Here is a 24,597-nt window from a genome sequence, read left to right on the forward strand (position 1 = left end):
TGGTGGTTCATAATTAACGTCACTTTTCAATATTTTTTTGAATTTAAATCCAAATAAACAGTAGATAATTGACTTTTTTTTTTCATTATAAACTGTTACAGTCAGATGAAAAATTAATGTTTGATTGATTAGCAGGTAAGGAGTGTCTTAAACTGCAGTTGTTAAAAAATGAATTTGATTTTGAAGAGATGCTTTTCTCTGTTTAGTCCAACTTTTTGTGAAATTGGGTTATCTTGAACCATTTTCTGTGTATGCATATTTTATTATTAATTGCATACAACTGTTTTTCAAATATGTGAGTTATTATGTTACCGAGGCCTTACCTACGTTTGTATCATTATGTTGTTTATTAACAGTGAAAATATTAGATTAGAGAATTGTCAATGTGCCGTTCATGTTGTTTTTCAGCTTTAATAATTGGCACTACATTAATGGACGGTTCCTCTATTTTTTCTAAAAACAATAAATATACATCTTTGGCATACAAAGGCCATAGAATTGCTTTCAGTTCTGAATCACTCACTTTTAACCATTTATTTTTGTCACGTAGCATATTTGTGTAATGACCATGGTAAAGGCTGTCCATGATGAAATATAACACTTATAACTTTGAAATAATTATTATTTATTGAAACTGTTTCATCTGGCACATTTTTAATTTTTTAAATTAGTATATTTTGATGGCTCACCGTTCTCGTTAATTTTAAATAAGTTCAGTTGCAAAATTAAAAGCTCATTATCTGTAGTCAATTCCGTCTTCTCAATTTTTTATGTTGACATCCATTGTTACAAGTAATGTCTGTAACATTCCAACTTCCTACATTTAATTCACGAGGTCCTGTAAACTTAATATCTCCTCATTTTGTGGAAGTGCCAAAGGAAATATATAGTTTAGAGTAGGTTTTAAAAAATTAGTTTCATTGCAATCGGACATTTTAGAACAGTATTCAATTTATGATTCAATAGATCATGTAAAATAATAGATTTCTCACACAGATGCATAATAAATTCAGCAACATCCTGTTGAGCTCTAATGGTATACTGCTTATGAGTATATGCTCTAAGAGCAAAAACATCAACAATCTCTTTTCTGATATAATTTTTGAAAAAAACATTAATCCCTGTAAATCTAAAGTTTCATTGAATCTCAGTCTTATAGGTTTACAGTGCAATAAGCTTTGTAAAGATGAGTTTGCATAACAAGATACGCTATCATTATTTAGTAGCCCAACAACATGAACACAATCATTAGATATATTAGGACGAACTTTAGTCATTACTGAACAATATTTGTTCTGAAACGTGTTATTTTGTAGTACCGTGCTCTGCACTTGACCAGCTTTTGTGCTAAGAGATTTTAATAAAGAAGTTTATTTGCTTGTCTTTTCAAAAAAGGTTGTGAACTTATATGCTTGTTATTGTCAAAAATTATAGGGAAATGGGTAATGTGATTATTTTCAAACATTTCATAAAGATGTTTACGTAATTTGAGAGAATCATAACAATTTTAGCAGGATTTTTTTGGAAAACCAACGGACGTTGCAAATGCTATTGCATAAACACCGCAATCATCAGAATTTGGTTGATTCTGCACTGTAGGATAATAAATAGGAATTGGTCAAAATATGGAAATAACTTTCTTAAAATATTTGATTGCACTCGTGCAAATACTTTTTATTAAAGAATCATATATAAAAATAGATTTGGTATCATAGTAACAACAAATCCAATGACCATTAATACATTTATACACAAATCATCACAGCTATGTAATATTTGGACATGGAGAAGTTTCGTGATATAGGTTTTATACGGCTCGAATTAGGATCAAGCATTACATTTGTAAGATACAACGTAGAACGTGGTTCAAAAATAGTCTCATTAGACAGCATGCTATGAAATTTATCAATATGTGTATCCTGTAACCGAGATCCATCAAGAATTCTTGACATTTCATCATTTTCAAGAACAAATATTTTTTTGTTTTTCCATTTCAAATAATAAAAAAACACAGAAATTTATTAAAATTTTTAGAACATACAAAACTAAAAATGGGCACACGAAGCTGCCAACGTATAGGGCGCACGAAGCTGCCAATGTAGGGGGCGCACGAAGCTGCCAACTTAGGGGCGCACGAAGCTGCCACCGTAGGGGCGCACGAAGCTGCCAACTTAGAGGCGCACGAAGCTGCCAAATCAGAGGCGCACGAAGCTGCCAAAATTAGGGGCGCGCGAAGCTGCCAAGTTTGGGATGCACGTAGTACCAAAATGATTATGGTAGAGATTGATGGCGATCCAAACCCTGAAAAAATAAATTATATATCAGTAGTGACAAATTATTCAATTGATTATTTTGAAGGATTTATGAGCGAAAATTAAAAAAAAGTAGCTTACTTTCTCTCAAATGATATCTTCCGTTTATTTCGATCCAAAGTATTCCTGTAAAAAGTTTTATGAATGATGTAATGAAATAAGACATACTACTTTATACGAAAGAAATACATAATTTATAATGTTCCTAAGACAAAATATTTTTAATTAAACAGTTCATGATAAATTACATTGTACATTATGGTGTCCCCTTATTTAGAAAACTCTCTAGCGACTATAATCCTGGTAATATGGATTTTTCAAACTTAAAAGTTTTTTTTTTTTCAAGGGAAAAGTAGGACTCGTAGAGGCACCTGTTAGAAGGGCCAAAAAAATTTCAAAAAATTTGAAAACATTTTTTTATGACAAACTTTTGATCTGAGCCGGCGCTCTTCGCTAGAGGCGGTTTTGGTAAATAAGGGACACCCTATTGTACATGTACATATTCTTTAAGGAAAGCTAACCATAAATTATAAAATAAAAATGATATTTATTTTTGTATATATGTTAAATTATTTAATAAATATATATTAAACTATTGAATATACTCAGGTACACTTAAAAAAACTTTAAATTTGTATTATTTTATTTTTATTTCAATTCTGGATCGAAGAGCCCTAAGACTTTACAAACAGGCTTGAAACACACATAATTCTGTTATCTATAATTTAAAGAAAATGTTAAAAATGACAAATATTTTGTTTAAAGTGTAGATAACTTTTTAAAATGAACTTATTTTGCAAATTCCCACACTCGGACCAGAATTATGTATATATTTCATGCCTATCTGCAAAGTTTTAGTGTTCTTCGATGCCCAGATTTAAAGTATGCGGTGAGTTTTAAAAAATGAAAATTATGAATTTTTGCCTTTGAAGTCATGTTTTACCTGGTAAATGGCATTTATAAAAATTTTAAGTTTTTTAAAGTGTACCTGAGTATATTCAATAGTTGATAATATATATTTTTTAAATAATTAGTATATATATAATATACATATACATTACTTTTATAATTTAAGGTGGTTAGGCTGTTATAGTCCACTACCCGATCTTTACAGTATTTCTACAGGTATGTCAATAACAACAAATTTAACTAATGATCACAGATAATATATCCATTCGAATTTATCAATGTCAATTTTCTTCATTCGAAAGTAACCTAATCCACAATATTTACAAAATGTATGTACTTATAATCTACCAGTATGTTTCATGTTTTTAACTGGTCCTAGTGATCAATCTTTATTTATTAAATTATAAAATGATAATGTACGACTATCGTGTAGATTATTGTTATTTTCTAATAAAATAAATAAATATATGGATGAATTAGCAGAGGTTAACGTTAAAATGTAATTTTATGGAGCTGGCAAATTGATATGCGTCAAATAGGTAGTATTGGTTATTAACAGGTAAAGATATTATATACAGTACATTATACATGTATATGATGTATATATTTATACTCATCAAGATTACAACAAAAAGTTATGCTTATTATTTGAATGGTTGGTGATTTTCCAAAACTCTAGTCCGTATCTTAAATTCTAACCTCAACATATTGGTTGTTCTACCTGCACCAAATTTGTTTTTTTCGAAATTAGAAATAATTGATTGAGATATATATACTGCCCATCATCCCACCGAGCAACCCAGCAGAAAAATTAACACTTGGGCACTTATAATAAGCCTCAATTTTCTAGCAAAGCACATAATCTGCTTATATACAATTTTCAAAAATAAAAGAAACTAGACTTATAATAATTATATAATAATTACTTACTTTGATACTAAGAAATATCCTTCTTCACACATGCACAGGAGTTTTCTCACGATTTTTTGTTGAGGAGGATTCTGGAAACAAAGAGATCCGCACCTAGCGATAGGCACCATTAAAATAACATGCCGATTTTAGTTTTACGTTCAGGTATATCCACCAGATTCGACTATATATATACCTGTATGTATTAGCTGATTATCCGCGATCCGCAAACAAAGGTTGCACGCGCGCCATCTGCTAGGGGAGCGCCAAATTCAAATAGATTACAACTGTAGTGTAAATTAAACAACTTCATTATCTACTTATTTTAAAAAACACAGACAGACGGAGAAGACTAGTATACATATTTATTGATAGCTAAGTAATGTGTAATGTGTGCAGAATTATATTATAATTTTTAATTCATATATACTCATTTTAAAGAAACACAGGCAGACAAAAAGACTATTAAATCTAAAAATAATCCAGTTAAAATTTACGTACGATACATATATGATTTGTGTAAGATCAGTTTTTTAAAATAAAAAATCAATAAAATAATAATACCTGATGCACCTTTTCTAAAATGAATGTCTACCGATGGAAAAGATATATGTATATAATAAATATATGTAAAGATATATATATATTATGTATCTACAAAAATGATGGAGTAAGGAGAAATAAAAAAAAACATCATTAAAAAATATAGTCCACTTAAGTAGGCTACATGCGTATGAAAAGAATGGTACACAAATAAATGTTTAAATAAAAATCAGAAAAGTTTAATTCATATATTGTTACATTATTTTAAATTAATTGTTATATTAACTTGTATATAGTTACAGCAAGATGTTTGTTCAAATTATTCATTTTGAAATCATTTCCTCAATTATAAAAATAACCAAAACTATTGTCACTTATTATTATAACTTCTTCGACATAAGTATAGGAAAATTAATAAAGAATTATTATACAAATGTTCCCTTCACTTAAAAATCTTCTCTACTTCATTCGTCAACCAAATAAAGCCTGTTCTTATTTGATCAGTCATTATCCGAGCACTGGGAGGGCGCATCTGAGTGATCTATTTGAAAATAATATATACATTTTTAATTATCGTTGTGAGATATAAGAATTTTTGTTTATAAGTATTATTATAAATATTTATTTTATGATTATTCAAGCTTAACATTCTTAATCATGACATTATTTCCTTACCCCAACAATACTATAAAATAGATTAACGTCTATCTCCATTGACAAAAATTCTAGTTCATGAGTAACGTATACAATTTTTGTAGAGTTCATCCAAAGTTAGTGCATGAGACACGCATCACTGATCAGTTTTCCAACAATCTCCAACAGTATTTTATTCACTATTGCCAGCAACTGTAACAATTTAAAAATAAAAATTAGAATTTATCATAAAAATGCATGCACGTTAAGATGAAAACAGTAATTGAATATGATTGTGACAATTTATATACTTGTTGAACGATAATGAAACACATAAAATGAAATACACGATGCATAAAAAAGAAAGAAAAAATACTTGTATGATTTGATTCTCAATAAGCCTTACAGATCATTTTTTGTGTGCGAATAAAAAATGTATATGCTTCTCTTTGTTATGATGCAAATATTATTGTTTTTACCTTAACTAACAAGGTCAACTTATCCACTTGACTCGCAGTAGTTACAACACCATGCAATTATATTTTTTTGTATTACTTAGTTGCGCATGAACACATTTATCAGCTGTTGAATAATTGTCGTTTTGATTTATAAATGCATACAGCATTTATGTCATTGAATTTGATTACTTATTACTTTTAGAATATCCTATTACAATCCTAAAAAAAATACCAATAAAATGACACAAAGTATTACAGTTCAATAATAATAATCAATAAAAAGGTATTATAAAGTTTTAACTTATCTGATAAATAAAATATTGTTCCTTGTTCAAAATTCGTGCGACTTCTTTTTTTCTACTCTTTTATTTGTACATCATGATTATATCAAACATTCAAGTAAATATAAACAAATATGTGAATGTTAGAGGGGTATTAAACAAACTGATATTCAATTCAATATTTGTAGGTTAAGTTTTGAGTTCTGAGCAGTTTATTTTAAACTATCTGTTGAAGAAAATTGGTACTATTGCAAGTACAAACTGTAGAGTAACCCAACAGTGCCCTCAAGCGGAGCTCGGAGGTCCGAATAGACCGTGTCTTGCGTCACATGCATTGTACATGGGGGAAAGTCCGACGGCCGGAACTCGGAACGCGGAACTATGATTCAAATTTTGACCACGCGTGGCGCTGATTGCTCCTTATAGTAATAAAATCGGCGCGGCAGCCGGCAACCTAGCGCACGTGATGATCTCCCGCATTGTCCTTTGTCTCTATCCGGCCGTTATTTCAAAAAAAGATTCGGACGTGCACATATATCGGCACTGAGAGATTTGTGAAGCTTCTTGTTTTCTTCTTGAAAAATGAGCGAAAGGCAAGGCCTATTGAATAACATGGCTGATTTGAAAATTAGGAATGAAGGTAAGAAAAGGTCCTTTTATAAAAGTATTAGTAACAATTTCAAAGTAAACGCACGCACGTATTCTTAAAAAGTGTAAAATCTTGTCCAGTTGCAATTTTTCTGTAATTTCTTTATTGCGATTCTTCATTTTATTGCAATCAAAACAATGGTTTTTTGATCAGACTGTCTAAAGCCCTTTTCGCGTTCGCAAATCGTACAAGAAAATCTGTAAAATAAAGGGAAAACCAAGTTCGGTGTTTCTCAAGGGCGGTGTTACAGTTACATGAGTTATTTTTTTTTACGTGAACATAAACATTTAAATAATAATCCTTTGGGGAACTCTGAACTTGATTTTCCGTCGTTTCTTCGCATACGCAAAAAGAGCCTTAGATGATCGTTTTTTAATATTAAATTAAATTATAAATCATTCAAAAGAATAAAAAAGATATCTAAATTTACAGAAAATGAAAACTTGAATGGTAATCAAGAAGAATTTCTTGATGATTCCGACTTCGAAGTGGATAATGATAGCTTAAATGGCAACCAGCAAGATCGTCCTGATGCTGATTTAGACGTAGAAATGAGAGAAATGGAGGAGTTGATAGAAAACCCTCCAGATCGTTGTAAGTCACACTTTGCAATTTATTAACTATGTTGATTTGCTATAATTTATATTATTCTATTCTATTTTTAATTTATGTCAGTTATTCTACAAGGACCTCTGCATGGTCAGTACAATGGAATTGCTGGACACAGACCATTCTTAGGCATAGGTGCTGCTGGTAATGCACAAGAACCTCTGCAGAATCAGCAAAATGGCATAGCTGGACAGGGACCATTTCTAGGCCAGGGTGTCGCTGATGAAGCTCAAGGACATTTACAGGCTCAGCGCAATGGCATTGGTGGCCAAGGTCCACTGCTAGTAGGCCCGGGTGCTGCTGATGGAGCTCAAGGCCCTTTGCAGGCCCAGCGCAATGATGTCGCTGAACAGGAACCATTGATAGTGGGCCAAGGTGCTGCTAATGGTGCCCGAAGACGTATTCAGGGTCAGCAAAATGGCATCGCTGGAAATCAGAGACCATTACAGCACCAGAGAGCTGCTGCTGGTGCCCGAAGGCCTATGCAGGGTCAACGTAATTGCTTTGCTGGACAAAGACCATTACAGCCCCAGAGAGCTGCTGCTGGTGAACGAAGACCTCTACAGAACCTTAACAATAATGGTGTTGAAAGACAAGGAAGAAACGCTGGAGGAAGACAACAGGATGAAGCAGATCATCAGGGAAGCCCAGTGCAAGGAAACGCTAGAGAAGAGTTGCCTCTTAGAAACCAAGCTCAAAATGGTTTGTAAAATTTTTAATACCAAAATATTAACCCATATTTACAGAATAATTTTTTTTTTGAATTGTTAATGACTTATTATGTTCATTATAATTGTAGGTATGAAACGTGGAAAACGAGGAGTTAGGGGTGGTCGTAAACTAAGAAAAAAAATTCCACTCAATCCTTATCAACAAGGATTAAAAAACGTGGCAGAACTATTTCTTAACATGGTAGAAGAAAGCACCAACCGCACAAGGGCAAGGCTCGAAGGAGAAAGGGAGTTGAGAGAGAGAGAGTTGGCTGAAGCAGAAGAAGAAGATTACGAACAAGAAGAAGAAAAATAAAATAAAAATTAGTTCAGAAAATATGCATGCATTTAAAGAAGTCTAAATTATTTCAATAAAAAGGTGTGACTAAATGCATGGCTATTAAATGTCATTATATTTAATCTTTTACTTTATTATAAAATAATACTTGAAAATTATAGTTAATACTTTATTTATTAATTTATGCTAATCAATACTAAAAATAATAAATTTTGATGTAACAGCCTGCGTACATTAGAGAAAAAAAATAAAATCAGTAAAAATGATGAATTTAGTTCTCAAAAAGTTATATTTGGATATCATTTCATGTATTAATATATTAATATGTTAAAAATTCTTTATGATCTCTCTAAACAGCAAAATCGTAGATGTTTTATGATTTAGATTTGAATTTTGTATTTTAACTTGAGAAACTATAAAGTTGTAGCCATTTGCCAAAAATAAGTAGATGAGTAAAAATACAATGCGATTATATCATTTCAAATTTTTATTTTATTTACAAAGAAATTTTTCATATAAATTAATTGATAATTTTGCTATTTGTACGGAATATAATTCATTAACAGATTCAACTTTTAATTTTATTAAATGCTGATAGTTTATAACAGCTCTCGCTGACTTCTTGAATTATTTTATATTATTCTTATATTTTATGTATAGCATCCTCATACTTTGAATAAATCCATATGTTCATTCTTGAATTGAGTTTTTATTTTCATTCCTGATAGCTGCAAAAAAGGAATGTTTGTTATGTAACACTTTTTATACTCAATAAAATAACGATTATAAAATAAAATAAAATGCAGCTTACTTTGTAATATTTTGGCATTGACTTAATTTTGTAAGGATCTCGAGCTTACTCAAAAACACTGGTTAGCTTGATCCAAGTTTCTCAAGATATTTGAGAATGCACACACAATGATATCAGTAGCTTTACTAGTTTTAAGGCGCCTGGAAGGTACAGCATCAGAAGGGTAGAGAGTTTCAAATTCAAGTAATAATAGTTGTACATAATTGTCAATTTTTTTTGTCTGGATAAGTTTACAATGATAACTCCTTGCTAAAGACTTCCTTTTGCTGGTAAAAAATATTGAAGTCCTATAAATTTTGTAGGTTAAATGTTTCCATACAGACTTAAGATCCGATGTCACTTTGAATAGTTATAAGATGATACCAATTATAAAGCAATCGATAACTATTGTGATTCGTTCACTAGTTTATCCAAGAAAAATCTATGCAAAAACCAACCTTGTAATGGAATATTTGGCTCCTTCTTATCCTCAAATTGATCTTATTCTGTAGAATTTTTTGCAGTCCAGCTGATTCCAAAAGTTTTAGCACTTTGAATTAAAACTTTCAATTTGTTCCCAGTACTGAAATTACGATTCAGATAAAAGTTTGCACTACTTCCAGTAGTAGATAGGTAGTACATCACAGTTCCACACCTAAATTTTCTATAGGAAAAATTGCTACCAGCATGAATTTATCAGGCTTATGTAGTAGCACGTTAAGCAGCAACCTTTTTGAAATTAAAAGTTTGAAATGAAGAACTAAGCACTGGAGAACGAACTCTCTTGGATTTTGACAATGTATGCTGTTGATAAATTAACCTAGAAATAAAATGAAATAATTCAGTGAACCTAAAGAAAATAAAAATAAATATCCTAATAGAATAAATTAAAAACAATAACTACCGTAAGAATTAAGATACATAGTATGTAAGATGAAGTGATTAAACTGAGAAAAATATGATCCTGCTGCTGCAAGTGCACAACTGTTATATGGTTTACCAATGTTTACAAATGTCCTCTTGTAGACCTCTTGTGACTCTTATTGACTGGTTATCATTATCCTCCGTATCTACTTTATGGATGCTGTCTCGTCTATGAACCTTAAAATAAGAATACAAAAGGATTTACACACAAATTATGACTAAGATTATCATTAAATTTTAGTAAAATTAAACAAAAAAGCTAAAACTGATATTTTTTCCATCTTCTATACTAACATGAACAAGTTATTATTACTAAAAAACAATACAATATTCTGTAATTAAAAAGTCATATCTTTGAATGAACAGCGGCTTTTATTGTGTACACTTCATTCCTCAATATGCAAAACATTTAGAATGTATGCTGAGCTCGTGTAAAAATGAACTTTTTAATAATTTTTGACTAGGAAGTCACCACGGTGACCAAACGTTCTTTGATGCATGCATTTTGAGGCACAGAATTCAAATTTGATTGTTTTCAAGCTTCAAAATTCTAAGATTTATTTTTATTAAATTGTTAAATAACAAAACACCTGATAATATTTGAGCACAGAAATCATAAAATTTAGATTATACTCCTCAAAAAATATAAAAAAACATATTTATTACTGTTGTAAACTCATATCATATATATGGGTAATTCTGCCGTAAATGGCTCAGATTGCGTCCAAGGCTTGTATGCGAATGTTCAATGGAAAAACTATGTTCAATCTGGGTCTGTTACTGCAGAATCATATCAAATTCATATTATACGCCTTAAAAAAGATAAAACCAAAATTGAAAACAGTTTCCCACAGTTTGAGAATACAACAATTTTTTGTTAGGTTTGTATTAAAATCATAATACCTTGTCCTTGCCCTATTTGATTAAACCAAATGTGTGGAAAAGTAAAGCCAGTAGCAACAGCAGCATAGTTGAGAGCATAGTAAAACAGCCAGTTATTGTTCTTACGATGATGCCTCTTAACCAGTCACCATTCTCATTTAACCCGTTAATTTGATTGACTGCTGAAAATGATGGAGTTTGTCGCACTGAAACTTGAGGCCAAGCAGTCTATTACTGTTATTGTTGGATTTAAGATGGAACAGTTTCTTTTTATACCACCATAATCAATTAAGTAATATAAACTTTCACAATATCTTTTCTGCTTATATATATATATTACTGACAGTGCTTAATGTACATAACCAACATAATAAGTGAATTGTCGCGCGCGGAATATTCTGAGGCGAATATTCCCGCTTTTTTTGTGTGTGTGTTCGAGTTCGCAAGGAGTGAGGTGTGGGAGAAAGAAAGAAGTCGATTGAGCGAAAATCGAGAATATTTAATCACGCTCAAATTGAGAGGGGAAAGCCGTGAGGCATAAAACCCCTCTCGAAGTTCTTACAAGCTGCTAAGAAAAAGAAGAACGTGTGTCGTGTTCGTGTGTGTGTCGTGTTCGTGCGATTCTCAGAGAGAATCTTCGCTTCGTGTCAGTGGCGCAGTTCCACAGACTCAAGTCGGTAGCGCAGTTCTACCGACTTGCACGTTTCGACGCGCGCGAGATACGATTCGCGGAACCGGGCGCGAGCCGAACGCGAGTAGCAGGCAGCGAAAGAGACAAAGGAGCGAGATTAGAGAGATTTAGAGAGAATGAGAGAGAGAGAGAGAGATAGAGAGAGAGTAGCACAAGCACCAGCACCAGAAGCACTCGATGGACGTACGGACGGATTCGCAAGAGCCAAAGTGTCGATCGTTCGCTAGCTTAACTGCACGAGCTGTCAAGCTTGGCGTCTTATCGTCAACTGACTCGGCGCTCGTCCCGCCGCGCGCGACACGAGGCCGGCGGCGCTGCCGGCGAGCGCGGCAAGTCGCAACTCCGCTTGTTCAACTCGAGCACGGGAGATGGAGCCACATGCTCTACGTCGACCTCGCGGAGTTCGCTCGACACCGTTTTCACGGCGGAACTTACACCTCGGGTCTCGACGGAACATTCTCCCCCCGTTGCGAGTAACACGAGCAAACGAAATCATCGTTCGAGAGGGTGTACATTCGACGGTTGTACATGTGATTGAGTGTGTATGTATGTGAGTGTAAATATATATAATTCATTCAGCTTCTTCCGTTGAAGACGTGGGAAGAGGGCACAGCTGAGTGATGTTCCGCTTCAGAGTCCCTCGTGAAGTTCTAACGGTGGCGACTCGAGCGAGTCCGTCGGTTCCCGGGTGCACCTCTTGAACGACTGCCAGCTGCCACTGCGTACAAGGCTGATTTTTATCGATGAGGATGACGACCATTCCTTTCCGTAGTTCTCCAGTAGAGTCATGCCATTTTTGACGCTGCTGGAGCTCGTGGAGATATTCCAAATGCCACCGCTTCCAGAAGTCCTGTCGGGCTTTGGTGATGAACTTCCAAATGGACAGTCGATTATCTGGAATAGATGTTAAATCAGCGCTTGGCAGAACTGTAATAGGCCTACCTATCAGAATATGAGCTGGGGTTAACGCTATTGGGTCATTGGGGTCGGCAGAGATTGACCAGAGGGGTCGAGAATTTAAAATTGCTTCTATCTCTATCACGAGAGTATAGAGCTCTTCGAATGTGAGAAGTTGCCCACCCACTACGCGTTTGAGATGATGCTTAAATGATTTTACCGCGGCCTCCCATAGACCACCAAAATGCGGAGATAAGGGCGGGTTAAAATGCCATTGAATATCTAACGAAAGAGCTTTGGCATTCACCTTAGATTTGAACTCTTCTGAATTGAGGAGTGCGAAAAGTTCTCTAAGCTGGTTGTTGGCCCCAACGAAATTGGTCCCGTTGTCGGAGTATACATGCTGAGGAATACCTCTACGTCCTACGAATCTAGCGAACGCGCCTAGGAAACCTTCGGTGGTCAAATCGCTGGTTATCTCTATGGTCACCGCTTTTGTGGCCATGCATACGAAAACGCACCCATACGCCTTGAGGGCTGTACGATTATATCGCTTTTTCTCTTTAATGGAAAGGGGACCAAAGAAATCTACGCCTACGTGAGAAAAAACGTGAGATTCGGTGACCCTAGCGGTCGGGAGATCTGCCATCTTGCAGTGAATTGGAGGGGGCTTGTGCCTAATACACGTGACACACTCGCGGATGACATGACGAACCTGATTTTTTGCGTCAATCAACCAAAAACGTTGTCGCAAATAGAAAAGAGTGCTTTGAACACCGGAGTGGTAGTTCGACTCGTGAGCTTCACGGATGATCAAGTCCGTGACATGATTCCTTGAAGGCAATAGTATGGGGTGCTTACTAGCTATAGGGATATCTGCATTCTTCAGACGTCCTCCCACACGTACAACTCCATTCGCGTCCAAACACGGGTTAAGTGCCGCAATATGCGACCCCTTCACCTGAATACCCTTCGTCAAGCATGCAATTGAATCGCAAAACGCGTCCTGCTGAATGCTTCGAAACACGCGGGTTTCAGCATCGCGTTTCTCCGCGACCGTGATGGGTTCTCCTCGGTACTGTCGGCCCGAAGGAAGCCATCGTAAGCATATTGCAATGACATTAAGCATCATGCGGTGCTTAGAAAAACGCGATAGGAACATGCGATCCTTAGCACTGTCGACGAAGAGACAGACTCCTTTTTTCAATCCGGGTATATCCGGAGACGATTCGACGATGTTCGCGGGCCATGAAGCCTCCGTTTGCCGTAGCCAGGTAGGCCCGGTAAACCACGTTTCGTTTCGCAGGAATTCTTTCGGGAGTTGCCCGCGGGATAAAGCGTCAGCTGGATTGTGTTGGGTAGGGACGTATCGCCAACTGGCGCGCTCTCCTAATTCTTGAATTTCGCGTACTCTGTTAGCTTCGAATAGCTTCAAATCTTGCGGGGATTTCCGTAACCAATGTAAGACTATAGTGGAATCGGACCATAAAACGATCCGGTCAATGGAAAATTCTAAAGCTGGAAGAGTTTCTAAAAGAAGTCTTACAAGGATCACGGCTCCGCATAATTCTAAACGGGGAATAGTCTGCTCTTTCAAAGGGGCGACTCTAGATTTGGAGCAGATCAATCGTACAGTGATCTTTTCGTCTTTATCGGTGGACCTAGCGTACAGGCAAGCGCCGTAGCCCTTTTTGCTCGCATCGCTGAAACCGTGAATTTCTATGCGCGAAGGATTAACGCAAACTACATGGCGTGGTGCAGAAACGCTGGAGAGAGACGACAACTGACTCGCGAAGTCCATCCAAAGCGTAAACAAACTCTGTGGAACTGATTCGTCCCAAGAAACTTTCTCCTTCCAACACTCCTGCATGATCCACTTCGCGTGCAAACCTACCGGTCCTACTAAACCTACTGGGTCGAAAATCTTCGCAATCTCCGACAAGATTACGCGTTTAGTTACGTTAGGCGGGATTTCTACGGGCTTGACTACGATAGCCAATTCGTCGCGTTTAGAGGCCCAGGAAACGCCTAATGTTTTTAAAACCGCGTCCTCGCCATCTGGTGCCAAGCTCAGAACCTTCTCATCTAAATTATCTAATGCATGGTTATGGTTAGAGGCCCATTGCCGGATGTTAAATCCACCATGCTTCAAGACGGTGATTATCTCATCACGCGCCTTCATAATCTCATCTAAAGAATCTGAGCCTGTCAGCAGATCATCTACATACATATCCCTCTTGAGAATCTCGGCCGCTCGGGGGTATTGCGCGCTTTCGTCGTCCGCGAGCCTATGAATAGTTCGAATCGCTAAATATGGAGCAGAAGATACGCCAAACGTAACTGTGTTCAACTCGTACACCTGTAGTTTCCCGTCGCGATACCAGAAAATGCGTTGGTATCGGCGATCCTCGGGATGGATAAGTATCTGCCGATACATCTTTTCAATGTCAGCAGTGAGAACGTACCTATGCGATCGAAACCTTACTAGATGAACGTAAAGTTTGTCCTGAATCGTAGGTCCAACGTGCAACAGATCGTTTAAAGACACACCTAACGACGACTTAGCGGATGCGTCGAAAACGACTCGAAACTTGGTAGTAAGGCTCAAATTCTTAACGACAATCAAGAATGGAAGATAATATTCCGAGTCATTCTCGTCGACCACCAAAGACATATGACCCAAATTGAGATATTCCTGAAAGACACGACTGAATTCTTCCATCATGCCGGACGAACGGCTGCATCGCCGTTCCAATCCCCGGAACCGCTTGAGAGCTTGCGCCCTCGAGTCCCCTAGTACCGGGTCCTTTTTCCGAAACGGCAATCTCACCATGTACCGTCCGTCAGACAGTCGAACCGTAGTGTCGACATACCATTTCTCGCATTCTAACCTGTCGTCAGCCTGCTCAACCGGACTGGAGCATTTTTCCAGAGACCAAAATTGAACCAGCTGCTTTTCTAACTGAGAAAGATGACACGACACCGTTGAAATCTTGTCGGTATCAATACCACCAACGATCACCCATCCTAGCTGAGTCTTCTGAAGATATAACTCGCTTCCTTCCCTAGACAAGTTAACTTGACCTACAGAAAGCATGGACAACGTTGCTCCAGAACCAATTAAAATGTCGACTTGTCGAGGGAGATGGAATTGAGGGTCCGCTAACCTGATGTTCTTGGGTAGCCTGATCGAATCGCGAGGAAACGGTTCCTCCGGAGTGACGCTAGTTATGTTGGGAACGGTGAGGAAAGTTAAACGCTTATTAAAGTCCGAATGCAACGCTTTAAATTGGGCATCGACGCAATGTTTCGTGGTAGTTCGCAAGTCGTTAATTGCTCCGATCGGAATCGAGCAAGGCCTAGTAGGGAGACGCAATCGTTTAGCTAAATCCGCGGTCATAAAGTTCGCATTTGCACACGTGTCCAGGAGCGCGCGAGCCTCTATGTACGCCCCATCGGCATCTCTAATCAAAACAACAGCACTCATCATGAGCTGAGACTGGAGAGCCCTGGACACGGTGCTAAGGACTCCTACGCCTAGTCACGGCTTCTTGCCTGAGGAATCTGTCTTTCGTTCCTCGTGCAAGAGCGTATTGTGATCCTTGTCGCATTTTTTGCAATTGCGGGATTCGCATTTGCCTTCGTGCGTTCGCAAGCACTTCCTACATAGTTTTTTCGTCCTCACAGCATCCCATCGTTGCTGGACGGACAACGCAGCAAACGACGAACACCGATAGATCGTATGCTCGCCGCTACAATAGTAGCAGGAAATGGACGAGCTCGTTACAAGCGCTCGAGCTTGCCCGTTACCTCGCCGGAACTTGGTCCCTTTCTCGCTCTGCGCCACCGTCCGCTTGGCTGAAGCCTTGGCGTCCTTGGATTCCCCTTCCTGGGCATATAGATAATTGCTAGTTTCCTGCAAAAATCTGAAAAACGACTCGAGATCGGGAATTGCATCGATGGACATCCTTTTGATCCATTTGTCCTTGATGTTAGTGGGCAATGCTCGTTCGAGAGTGCGGATCACGAAGTAATCGGAAGGAACGACCTTGAGAGATTTTAAGTCTGCCAGATGCTGCCGGACCGAAGTTTCCATGTCCTTTAGCGATCGATGGGAGACCTCCGTGATGACAGGATAATATAAAATTGCGTCAATGTGAGAAGCAGCAATGAGCCGAACGTGCTCGTACTGCGTGCCCAAAAGTCGCCAGGCTTCATCGTAGCTGCCATCGCTTGGATCCAAGATGTGGAGCGAATTAGCGGCTGCTCCGACTAACGACTTTTTTAGATAGTGGAACGCTGTGATGTTGTCGATATTCAATCGCACCATCTCGTTCCTGAAAGTCGTTTTGAACGCGTTCCATTTTTCTAGACGACCATCAAACTTCGGCAAGTCAATAGTCGGCAACCCAGAAAATCGAGAGATGTCTAGAAGAGTCGAATGCCCTAACGGAACGGTAGTATCGCTACCGAGAGTCTTGCTCTGCTTATCCTCGGCGGATCGGATGTACGCGGTTACCTTGAAGTAGAAATTCTTCAAGTCATTGAACTTCTCCCTCTCGGCTTCCTTGTGGACTGCATCTAATTTATAGAATAAGTTACCGAGAGTTTTGTAGTGCATGACGATTTCCTCCATGCGCGCTTTACACTCGTGAAGAACAGCAGATTTCGACTTAATAACTATCGACAGGTCTGTCAATAAATCCCTAAGTTGCTCGGTCTGGTTGTTCCACTGTACCACTAAAGCGTCCATGTTGCCTAGTAGTCAGTGAATACGCACGCTAAATAATAAATACCGAAATCCCTTATACGGACTGAAGCGCGAGCACGTGTCTCGACGCGCTCAGATTCTCGGAATTCGCTCGTCCGGCACAACAACGGTTTGCCGCTCGCCGCAACGCGCGACCTCGTGTTTACGCGCGAAGTCAAACAAACGCCGCGCTGTGTTCGATATTCACACACGCGTAGAGTCACTTTGAAAAAGATAAACGCTACTTATCTTTCCTGTTGCGTTGACAATGCGTTGACCTTGAAGCGGCAGCTGGAGAGGTGACCCCAGGGGAAGACGTCTATGCGATGACCTGGGAAACCTTGATGAACCCTTTGTCCTTAGCTGACTGGCCGAACTGTCGATCCACACCTCACAGGAGGCACCATGAATTGTCGCGCGCGGAATATTCTGAGGCGAATATTCCCGCTTTTTTTGTGTGTGTGTTCGAGTTCGCAAGGAGTGAGGTGTGGGAGAAAGAAAGAAGTCGATTGAGCGAAAATCGAGAATATTTAATCACGCTCAAATTGAGAGGGGAAAGCCGTGAGGCATAAAACCCCTCTCGAAGTTCTTACAAGCTGCTAAGAAAAAGAAGAACGTGTGTCGTGTTCGTGTGTGTGTCGTGTTCGTGCGATTCTCAGAGAGAATCTTCGCTTCGTGTCAGTGGCGCAGTTCCACAGACTCAAGTCGGTAGCGCAGTTCTACCGACTTGCACGTTTCGACGCGCGCGAGATACGATTCGCGGAACCGGGCGCGAGCCGAACGCGAGTAGCAGGCAGCGAAAGAGACAAAGGAGCGAGATTAGAGAGATTTAGAGAGAATGAGAGAGAGAGAGAGAGATAGAGAGAGAGTAGCACAAGCACCAGCACCAGAAGCACTCGATGGACGTACGGACGGATTCGCAAGAGCCAAAGTGTCGATCGTTCGCTAGCTTAACTGCACGAGCTGTCAAGCTTGGCGTCTTATCGTCAACTGACTCGGCGCTCGTCCCGCCGCGCGCGACACGAGGCCGGCGGCGCTGCCGGCGAGCGCGGCAAGTCGCAACTCCGCTTGTTCAACTCGAGCACGGGAGATGGAGCCACATGCTCTACGTCGACCTCGCGGAGTTCGCTCGACACCGTTTTCACGGCGGAACTTACACCTCGGGTCTCGACGGAACAATAAGTAACTACCTCCATGAAGCAGTTCGCACTCCAAGTAGTAACTGTGATGTTAAATTATGTATCACTAACCATGCTTAATATACATATAACCAACATCATAATGAGTAAACTACCTCCATGCAGCAAATCGCACTCCAAAAGTGGTAATTGTGATGCTAGTATAGTATCTTGGTTAAAAGTATTAACTTTTTCACTCACAAATTATAATTGATTGATTCAACATAGATTTGTTTATATTAAAAAAAATTTTAAATAGCAGAAGACCGGTTCTCTCTTCTCTGATGACTACATAGTGATGTATATATCGTACGTATACGTATACCTAGCCTTACTTTATAAGCGGAAGTCACGTGACCGGAAGGCTGAAAAATATCGGGAGACGAAGACCGCAGCAAGCGAAGCGAAAATAAACTCGCAAATTTCATTTATTTATAACTCATTGTAGAAAGACTGTTGGAATATAAATCTTTTTTTATGTGAAAGATAAGATAAAAAACTTTTGCATAAGTACTTCTAAGCCACATGTAAGGTTAAAAATCCGCTTTAATAAACGAACAGGAGTTGAAGAAGTAGCAATATCAAAGTATATAAGGGCCGCCATGCAGCGCCCGAAGACGCGTACGTACTGTTAGTTAATTATACTTGCCATCGTGGCGCTGTCGCGCCCCTTGATGAGTAGAAATCTCAATCTGGTATAGTCAAATTGTCAATAATGTAGATTATTGTAAATAAGTAAAAAAGTCCTTCAAATGTTTGAGATAACAGTATCTTAAATCAATTGGTTACAGGCATTACTTTCACTGAAAATTACAAGAATAAGTGTCGAACATAAGTTTTCTCTTCCGTAAGTAAAATAGATCGCATCCACATTAGACGATACTCATCGACAAGCAACCTTACAGAACATTGATAATTAGTATAAACGATAAAAAACGACTACTTTCTTGTTTTTAATGCGTTTGTATCAAAACTAAGGGTTCTAGTTATTGTTCAAAAATGTCTTTTTACGTTATACTAAGACTAAGTAAAATCGTCCTCGACAATATTTGAGCGTTCGTATTAGACTTCTTATGATAAGTAAAATTGTTCTCTCGATGATAAATATTATTTTAATTTATAAAAACTAAAGTATAACGAATAACTATTGAGCTTTATGCGTGTGGAATGGAACTGTTGGTTAGTGTTATATTTTTAAATTGTCAATTGTGGATAGTACTTCGAACAAGTAAAAGAGAACCGTTATTAACTTTATTAATATTATTGGAGTTCAGTTGGAAAACAAATAATTCTTTTGCGTAGGATATTAAATATTACTTTGCAAATTGAGAGGTATATTCGGAATGAGTAGAAATCTCAATCTGGTCTAGTCAAATTGTCAATAATGTGGATTATTGTAAATAAGTAAAAAAGTCCTTCAAATGTTTGAGATAACAGTATCTTAAATCAATTGGTTACTGGCATTACTTTCACTGAAAATTACAAGAATAAGTCTCGAACATAAGTTTTCTCTTCCGGAAGTAAAATAGATCGCATCAACATTAGACGATACTCATCGACAAGCAACCTTACAGAACATTGATAATTAGTATAAACGATAAAAAACGACTACTTTCCTGTTTTTAATGCCTTTGTATCAAAACTAAGGGTTCTAGTTATTATTCAAAAATGTCTTTTTACGTTATACTAAGACTAAGTAAAATCGTCCTCGACAATATTTGAGCGTTCGTATTAGACTTCTGATGATAAGTAAAATTGTTCTTTCGATGATAAATATTATTTTAATTTATAAAAACTAAAGTATAACGAATAACTATTGAGCTTTATGCGTGTGGAATGGAACTGTTGGTTAGTGTTATATTTTTAAATTGTCAATTGTGGATAGTACTTCGAACAAGTAAACGAGAACCGTTATTAACTTTATTAATATTATTGGAGTTCAGTTGGAAAACAAATAATTCTTTTGCGTAGTACGTTATATATTACTTTGCAAATTGAGAGGTATATTCGGAATGAGTAGAAATCTCAATCTGGTATAGTCAAATTGTCAATAATGTAGATTATTGTAAATAAGTAAAAAAGTCCTTCAAATGTTTGAGATAACAGTATCTTAAATCAATTGGTTACAGGCATTACTTTCACTGAAAATTACAAGAATAAGTGTCGAACATAAGTTTTCTCTTCCGTAAGTAAAATAGATCGCATCCACATTAGACGATACTCATCGACAAGCAACCTTACAGAACATTGATAATTAGTATAAACGATAAAAAACGACTACTTTCTTGTTTTTAATGCGTTTGTATCAAAACTAAGGGTTCTAGTTATTGTTCAAAAATGTCTTTTTACGTTATACTAAGACTAAGTAAAATCGTCCTCGACAATATTTGAGCGTTCGTATTAGACTTCTTATGATAAGTAAAATTGTTCTCTCGATGATAAATATTATTTTAATTTATAAAAACTAAAGTATAACGAATAACTATTGAGCTTTATGCGTGTGGAATGGAACTGTTGGTTAGTGTTATATTTTTAAATTGTCAATTGTGGATAGTACTTCGAACAAGTAAACGAGAACCGTTATTAACTTTATTAATATTATTGGAGTTCAGTTGGAAAACAAATAATTCTTTTGCGTAGTACGTTATATATTACTTTGCAAATTGAGAGGTATATTCGGAATGAGTAGAAATCTCAATCTGGTATAGTCAAATTGTCAATAATGTAGATTATTGTAAATAAGTAAAAAAGTCCTTCAAATGTTTGAGATAACAGTATCTTAAATCAATTGGTTACAGGCATTACTTTCACTGAAAATTACAAGAATAAGTGTCGAACATAAGTTTTCTCTTCCGTAAGTAAAATAGATCGCATCCACATTAGACGATACTCATCGACAAGCAACCTTACAGAACATTGATAATTAGTATAAACGATAAAAAACGACTACTTTCTTGTTTTTAATGCGTTTGTATCAAAACTAAGGGTTCTAGTTATTGTTCAAAAATGTCTTTTTACGTTATACTAAGACTAAGTAAAATCGTCCTCGACAATATTTGAGCGTTCGTATTAGACTTCTTATGATAAGTAAAATTGTTCTCTCGATGATAAATATTATTTTAATTTATAAAAACTAAAGTATAACGAATAACTATTGAGCTTTATGCGTGTGGAATGGAACTGTTGGTTAGTGTTATATTTTTAAATTGTCAATTGTGGATAGTACTTCGAACAAGTAAACGAGAACCGTTATTAACTTTATTAATATTATTGGAGTTCAGTTGGAAAACAAATAATTCTTTTGCGTAGTACGTTATATATTACTTTGCAAATTGAGAGGTATATTCGGAATGAGTAGAAATCTCAATCTGGTCTAGTCAAATTGTCAATAATGTAGATTATTGTAAATAAGTAAAAAAGTCCTTCAAATGTTTGAGATAACAGTATCTTAAATCAATTGGTTACTGGCATTACTTTCACTGAAAATTACAAGAATAAGTCTCGAACATAAGTTTTCTCTTCCGTAAGTAAAATATATCGCATCAACATTAGACGATACTCATCGACAAGCAACCTTACAGAACATTGATAATTAGTATAAACGATAAAAAACGACTACTTTCCTGTTTTTAATGCCTTTGTATCAAAACTAAGGGTTCTAGTTATTATTCAAAAATGTCTTTTTACGTTATACTAAGACTAAGTAAAATCGTCCTCGACAATATTTGAGCGTTCGTATTAGACTTCTTATGATAAGTAAAATTGTTCTCTCGATGATAAATATTATTTTAATTTATAAAAACTAAAGTATAACGAATAACTATTGAGCTTTATGCGTGTGGAATGGAACTGTTGGTTAGTGTTATATTTTTAAATTGTCAATTGTGGATAGTACTTCGAACAAGTAAACGAGAACCGTTATTAACTTTATTAATATTATTGGAGTTCAGTTGGAAAACAAATAATTCTTTTGCGTAGTACGTTATATATTACTTTGCAAATTGAGAGGTATATTCGGAATGAGTGGAAATCTCAATCTGGTATAGTCAAATTGTCAATAATGTAGATTATTGTAAATAAGTAAAAAAGTCCTTCAAATGTTTGAGATAACAGTATCTTAAATCAATTGGTTACAGGCATTACTTTCACTGAAAATTACAAGAATAAGTCTCGAACATAAGTTTTCTCTTCCGTAAGTAAAATAGATCGCATCCACATTAGACGATACTCATCGACAAGCAACCTTACAGAACATTGATAATTAGTATAAACGATAAAAAACGACTACTTTCTTGTTTTTAATGCGTTTGTATCAAAACTAAGGGTTCTAGTTATTGTTCAAAAATGTCTTTTTACGTTATACTAAGACTAAGTAAAATCGTCCTCGACAATATTTGAGCGTTCGTATTAGACTTCTTATGATAAGTAAAATTGTTCTCTCGATGATAAATATTATTTTAATTTATAAAAACTAAAGTATAACGAATAACTATTGAGCTTTATGCGTGTGGAATGGAACTGTTGGTTAGTGTTATATTTTTAAATTGTCAATTGTGGATAGTACTTCGAACAAGTAAACGAGAACCGTTATTAACTTTATTAATATTATTGGAGTTCAGTTGGAAAACAAATAATTCTTTTGCGTAGTGCGTTATATATTACTTTGCAAATTGAGAGGTATATTCGGAATGAGTAGAAATCTCAATCTGGTCTAGTCAAATTGTCAATAATGTAGATTATTGTAAATAAGTAAAAAAGTCCTTCAAATGTTTGAGATAACAGTATCTTAAATCAATTGGTTACTGGCATTACTTTCACTGAAAATTACAAGAATAAGTCTCGAACATAAGTTTTCTCTTCCGTAAGTAAAATATATCGCATCAACATTAGACGATACTCATCGACAAGCAACCTTACAGAACATTGATAATTAGTATAAACGATAAAAAACGACTACTTTCCTGTTTTTAATGCGTGTGTATCAAAATTAAGGGTTCTAGTTATTGTTAAAAAATGTCTTTTTACGTTATACTAAGACTAAGTAAAATCGTCCTCTACAATATTTGAGCGTTCGTATTAGACTTCTTATGATAAGTAAAATTGTTCTCTCGATGATAAATATTCTTTTAATTTATAAAAACTAATGTATAACGAATAACTATTGAGCTTTATGCATGTGGAATGGAACTGTTGGTTATTGTTATATTTTTAAATTGTCAATTGTGGATAGTACTTCGAACAAGTAAAAGAGAACCGTTATTAACTTTATTAATATTATTGGAGTTCAGTTGGAAAACAAATAATTCTTTTGCGTAGGATGTTAAATATTACTTTGCAAATTGAGAGGTATATTCGGAATGAGTAGAAATCTCAATCTGGTCTAGTCAAATTGTCAATAATGTGGATTATTGTAAATAAGTAAAAAAGTCCTTCAAATGTTTGAGATAACAGTATCTTAAATCAATTGGTTACTGGCATTACTTTCACTGAAAATTACAAGAATAAGTCTCGAACATAAGTTTTCTCTTCCGTAAGTAAAATAGATCGCATCAACATTAGACGATACTCATCGACAAGCAACCTTACAGAACATTGATAATTAGTATAAACGATAAAAAACGACTACTTTCCTGTTTTTAATGCCTTTGTATCAAAACTAAGGGTTCTAGTTATTATTCAAAAATGTCTTTTTACGTTATACTAAGACTAAGTAAAATCGTCCTCGACAATATTTGAGCGTTCGTATTAGACTTCTGATAATAAGTAAAATTGTTCTTTCGATGATAAATATTATTTTAATTTATAAAAACTAAAGTATAACGAATAACTATTGAGCTTTATGCGTGTGGAATGGAACTGTTGGTTAGTGTTATATTTTTAAATTGTCAATTGTGGATAGTACTTCGAACAAGTAAACGAGAACCGTTATTAACTTTATTAATATTATTGGAGTTCAGTTGGAAAACAAATAATTCTTTTGCGTAGTACGTTATATATTACTTTGCAAATTGAGAGGTATATTCGGAATGAGTAGAAATCTCAATCTGGTATAGTCAAATTGTCAATAATGTAGATTATTGTAAATAAGTAAAAAAGTCCTTCAAATGTTTGAGATAACAGTATCTTAAATCAATTGGTTACAGGCATTACTTTCACTGAAAATTACAAGAATAA

At 36.0% G+C, this 24,597-nt stretch overlaps 2 protein-coding genes and 1 long non-coding RNA gene across 6 annotated transcripts; 1 reads left to right on the plus strand and 2 right to left on the minus strand.

Annotated features, from left to right (window-relative positions):
* The first annotated feature begins 6,236 nt into the window (after positions 1-6,236).
* Positions 6,237-8,449, plus strand: LOC116418048. The gene is made up of 4 exons (XM_031933226.1): positions 6,237-6,685; positions 7,127-7,288; positions 7,370-8,005; positions 8,103-8,449. The coding sequence occupies exons 1-4, from the start codon at positions 6,628-6,630 to the stop codon at positions 8,327-8,329; spliced, it is 1,083 nt and encodes a 360-aa protein (XP_031789086.1). The 5' UTR covers positions 6,237-6,627; the 3' UTR covers positions 8,330-8,449.
* A 331-nt stretch (positions 8,450-8,780) lies between these two features.
* LOC116418047 lies at positions 8,781-11,253 on the minus strand. 4 transcript variants are annotated; one of them, XR_004228167.1, is made up of 6 exons: positions 10,929-11,252; positions 10,006-10,202; positions 9,757-9,921; positions 9,560-9,684; positions 9,123-9,409; positions 8,781-9,039 (listed from the first exon to the last, which is right to left on the minus strand). It is a non-coding gene; the product is annotated as an uncharacterized LOC116418047 (long non-coding RNA). The 4 variants fall into 4 exon arrangements; XR_004228166.1 differs by having other exon boundaries at positions 9,123-9,461; XR_004228168.2 differs by having other exon boundaries at positions 9,123-9,388; positions 10,929-11,251.
* A 916-nt stretch (positions 11,254-12,169) lies between these two features.
* LOC116418049 lies at positions 12,170-15,982 on the minus strand. The gene has a single exon (XM_031933227.1). The coding sequence runs from the start codon at positions 15,980-15,982 to the stop codon at positions 12,170-12,172; it is 3,813 nt and encodes a 1,270-aa protein (XP_031789087.1).
* Between the last annotated feature and the right edge of the window lie 8,615 nt (positions 15,983-24,597).

This window comes from Nasonia vitripennis, unplaced genomic scaffold (assembly GCF_009193385.2).
Source record: "Nasonia vitripennis strain AsymCx unplaced genomic scaffold, Nvit_psr_1.1 unplaced0001, whole genome shotgun sequence".
Lineage (NCBI taxonomy): Eukaryota > Metazoa > Arthropoda > Insecta > Hymenoptera > Pteromalidae > Nasonia > Nasonia vitripennis.